General features: G+C 61.0%; 1 protein-coding gene across 1 annotated transcript; it reads right to left on the reverse strand.

Annotated features, from left to right (window-relative positions):
• Window positions 1-1,045: 1,045 nt before the first annotated feature.
• Window positions 1,046-1,705, reverse strand: D7B24_000197 (uncharacterized protein; the record flags this gene model as incomplete). Its single annotated transcript, XM_028634458.1, has 1 exon — window positions 1,046-1,705. A coding segment is annotated over one exon (660 nt), but the record flags the coding sequence as incomplete, so codon positions are not given.
• Window positions 1,706-2,123: the final 418 nt, after the last annotated feature.

Here is a 2,123-nt window from a genome sequence, read left to right on the forward strand (position 1 = left end):
TTGGGTATACATTGTAGCCTGATGGCGCGCGCCATCCCTGCGACGGGGGGGCTCGAAGACGTAGTTGGAGTCGCTTATCCTCCACATGCGTGACTCGCACCGAGGAACCCTCCCAAGTTTTGGAGTTCTTGGCTTTCACGTAGGGGTTACTCCAAGAGATTAGGCACCGATCTATCTCCTACCGTCCGGCCTTTAGGGAGCTATCTGCAACAGCATTCATGCGAACGGAACACATACGCCACGGCTCCGGTTGCAAATCAAGGGGGTTGCGTTCTAGGTGTAATCATTACTACTGGTTGCAAATGATGTATAAGCATCGAAATCGCCGACCTGGAGAGTCCTCTTCGTTACGTTCCTGCCGGATCGTTGCCCCGACTCGCCCTTCGACAAGACACACCAGCTCCTCGCTGGCCATACTATTCATTTTGTGCATACCGCCAGAACGGCCGCGAAGATCATACATGCAAAGATGAGGAGCACGACAAGCACTTCACAGACTATCCCCAGCCACTTCCTTTCTTTATTGACCCTGTGGTGCTGACCATGCGCGCATAATTCCCAAGTCTTGCTGGTGGGCTCATTCGCTTCGAGCACGTCAGGCGTGGCGTGATTGGGAAGTCCACGGCGAGGGCCCGCCTAGGTCGGCGTCGGCGTGGACTGGCCTCGGGGCCTCAAGGTTCGACATGGTGCTGTCTGCCGTTGCTGCTGACGTCGCGACGCTGTTGGGTGAGGAAGGGGGCGGGGACGTCGGCGGCCTGGTGATGTCTCTGCTGGCGCGGGTCGGGGTCTTGTCGTGCGTGATGGGGGTTCTGGGCGTTGTGCTTGACATGTGGCTTTTGCTTTCTGATCTCGTGTAGGAGGTAATGATCGGAGATGATTATGTGGTCTATGAGATGGATGATGGAGACGCCTGCTCAATAATAACAGCTAAACCGGGACCGCAATGTGAAGGTTGTTGAAGCTAGGCACGCGGGCTTCCGTTTCATTGCAAACATGATGCCCCCAGCCTGCTCAAGGCCTGGACGGCTGGCTCCTGCTGCCGAGTTCAGCCCACCCACTTGTCGAGCAGGGCCACCCGCCAGCCGTTGAACAGCCTCTCGCCGGCGGGCAGGAGCAGCGCGCTGTCCTCGAACCCCCGCGCGGCAGCGGCGATGACGGCGACGGGAAAGTTGACCTCCTGCACATCGAGGGCGAACGACTCGAGCATCGCGTCGGCCTGCTCGAAGGGAATGGGCTTGTAGAGGAGCTTCAGGGCGGAGCGGGGCCCGGCTGAGGGCCGGAGGCTCGAGGCGTAGGTGATGTTGCTGTTGAGGACCCAGACGTGCAGGGCCGGCTGCTGCTGCTCTCCGCCGCCGTCGTCGTTGTTCGGGTTTGGCGGCGCCTGGACCGTGGGCACGATGACGGACTTGGACGAGCCGGAGCGGGAGAGCGTCGCGAGGAGCGTCGCCGCGAGGCAGTCTGCGCCCGTGGGCGGTGCGCTCTCGGCCAGCGGCGAGGCGGCGGAGGCGGCGACGGTGGCGGTCGTCTGACAGGTCGTCTGCCACTTGAAGAGGACGACGGAGGCGATGGCCGTGTTGTAGAAGCCAATGTGGACGGCGCAGCTGGCGCAGGTGACGTGGAGCAGGCGGGGGGGCTGGGCCGCTGGGGAGGCGTCGAGGGCGGCGGCGGCGGTGCTGCGTGTCGATGTTGCATCTGGCGTGGAGAACTGTCACGAGGATAAGTTTGTGGGCGGAATGCAAGACGTGGTCACGGTGTGCGTGCGCGCGCGCGTGTGTATATGTGTGCGTGTATATGTGTGCGTGTGTATGTGTGTGTGTGTGCATTAAGAGCAGCAAGGGGGGTCGTGAGCCAGCTTGAATTCCTATCTATGAAGGTGGTTCTTATTATGCAATGTCCCTCGCTTGCCGTCCAGGAGAAACATCACCCCTCTGATGAAACTCTCGTATGGGACCTTGCGAGGGCGCCCTTTTTCGTGCCTGACGACCACATGAACCGCGCCGTGGCCCTCGCTGCGAGAGAGAAGAACAGGGGGGTTCGCATGGGCGCGCCAGGCAAGCCCTCTCCTGGGGAGACCGGGATGGGGAACGGCTCGGGGTGTGTGTTTGTATTGGAGCTGGGTATCG

Source organism: Verticillium nonalfalfae (assembly GCF_003724135.2).
Source record: "Verticillium nonalfalfae strain VnAa140/NRRL 66861 chromosome Unknown scaffold_1, whole genome shotgun sequence".
In the NCBI taxonomy this organism is placed as follows: Eukaryota; Fungi; Ascomycota; class Sordariomycetes; order Glomerellales; family Plectosphaerellaceae; genus Verticillium; species Verticillium nonalfalfae.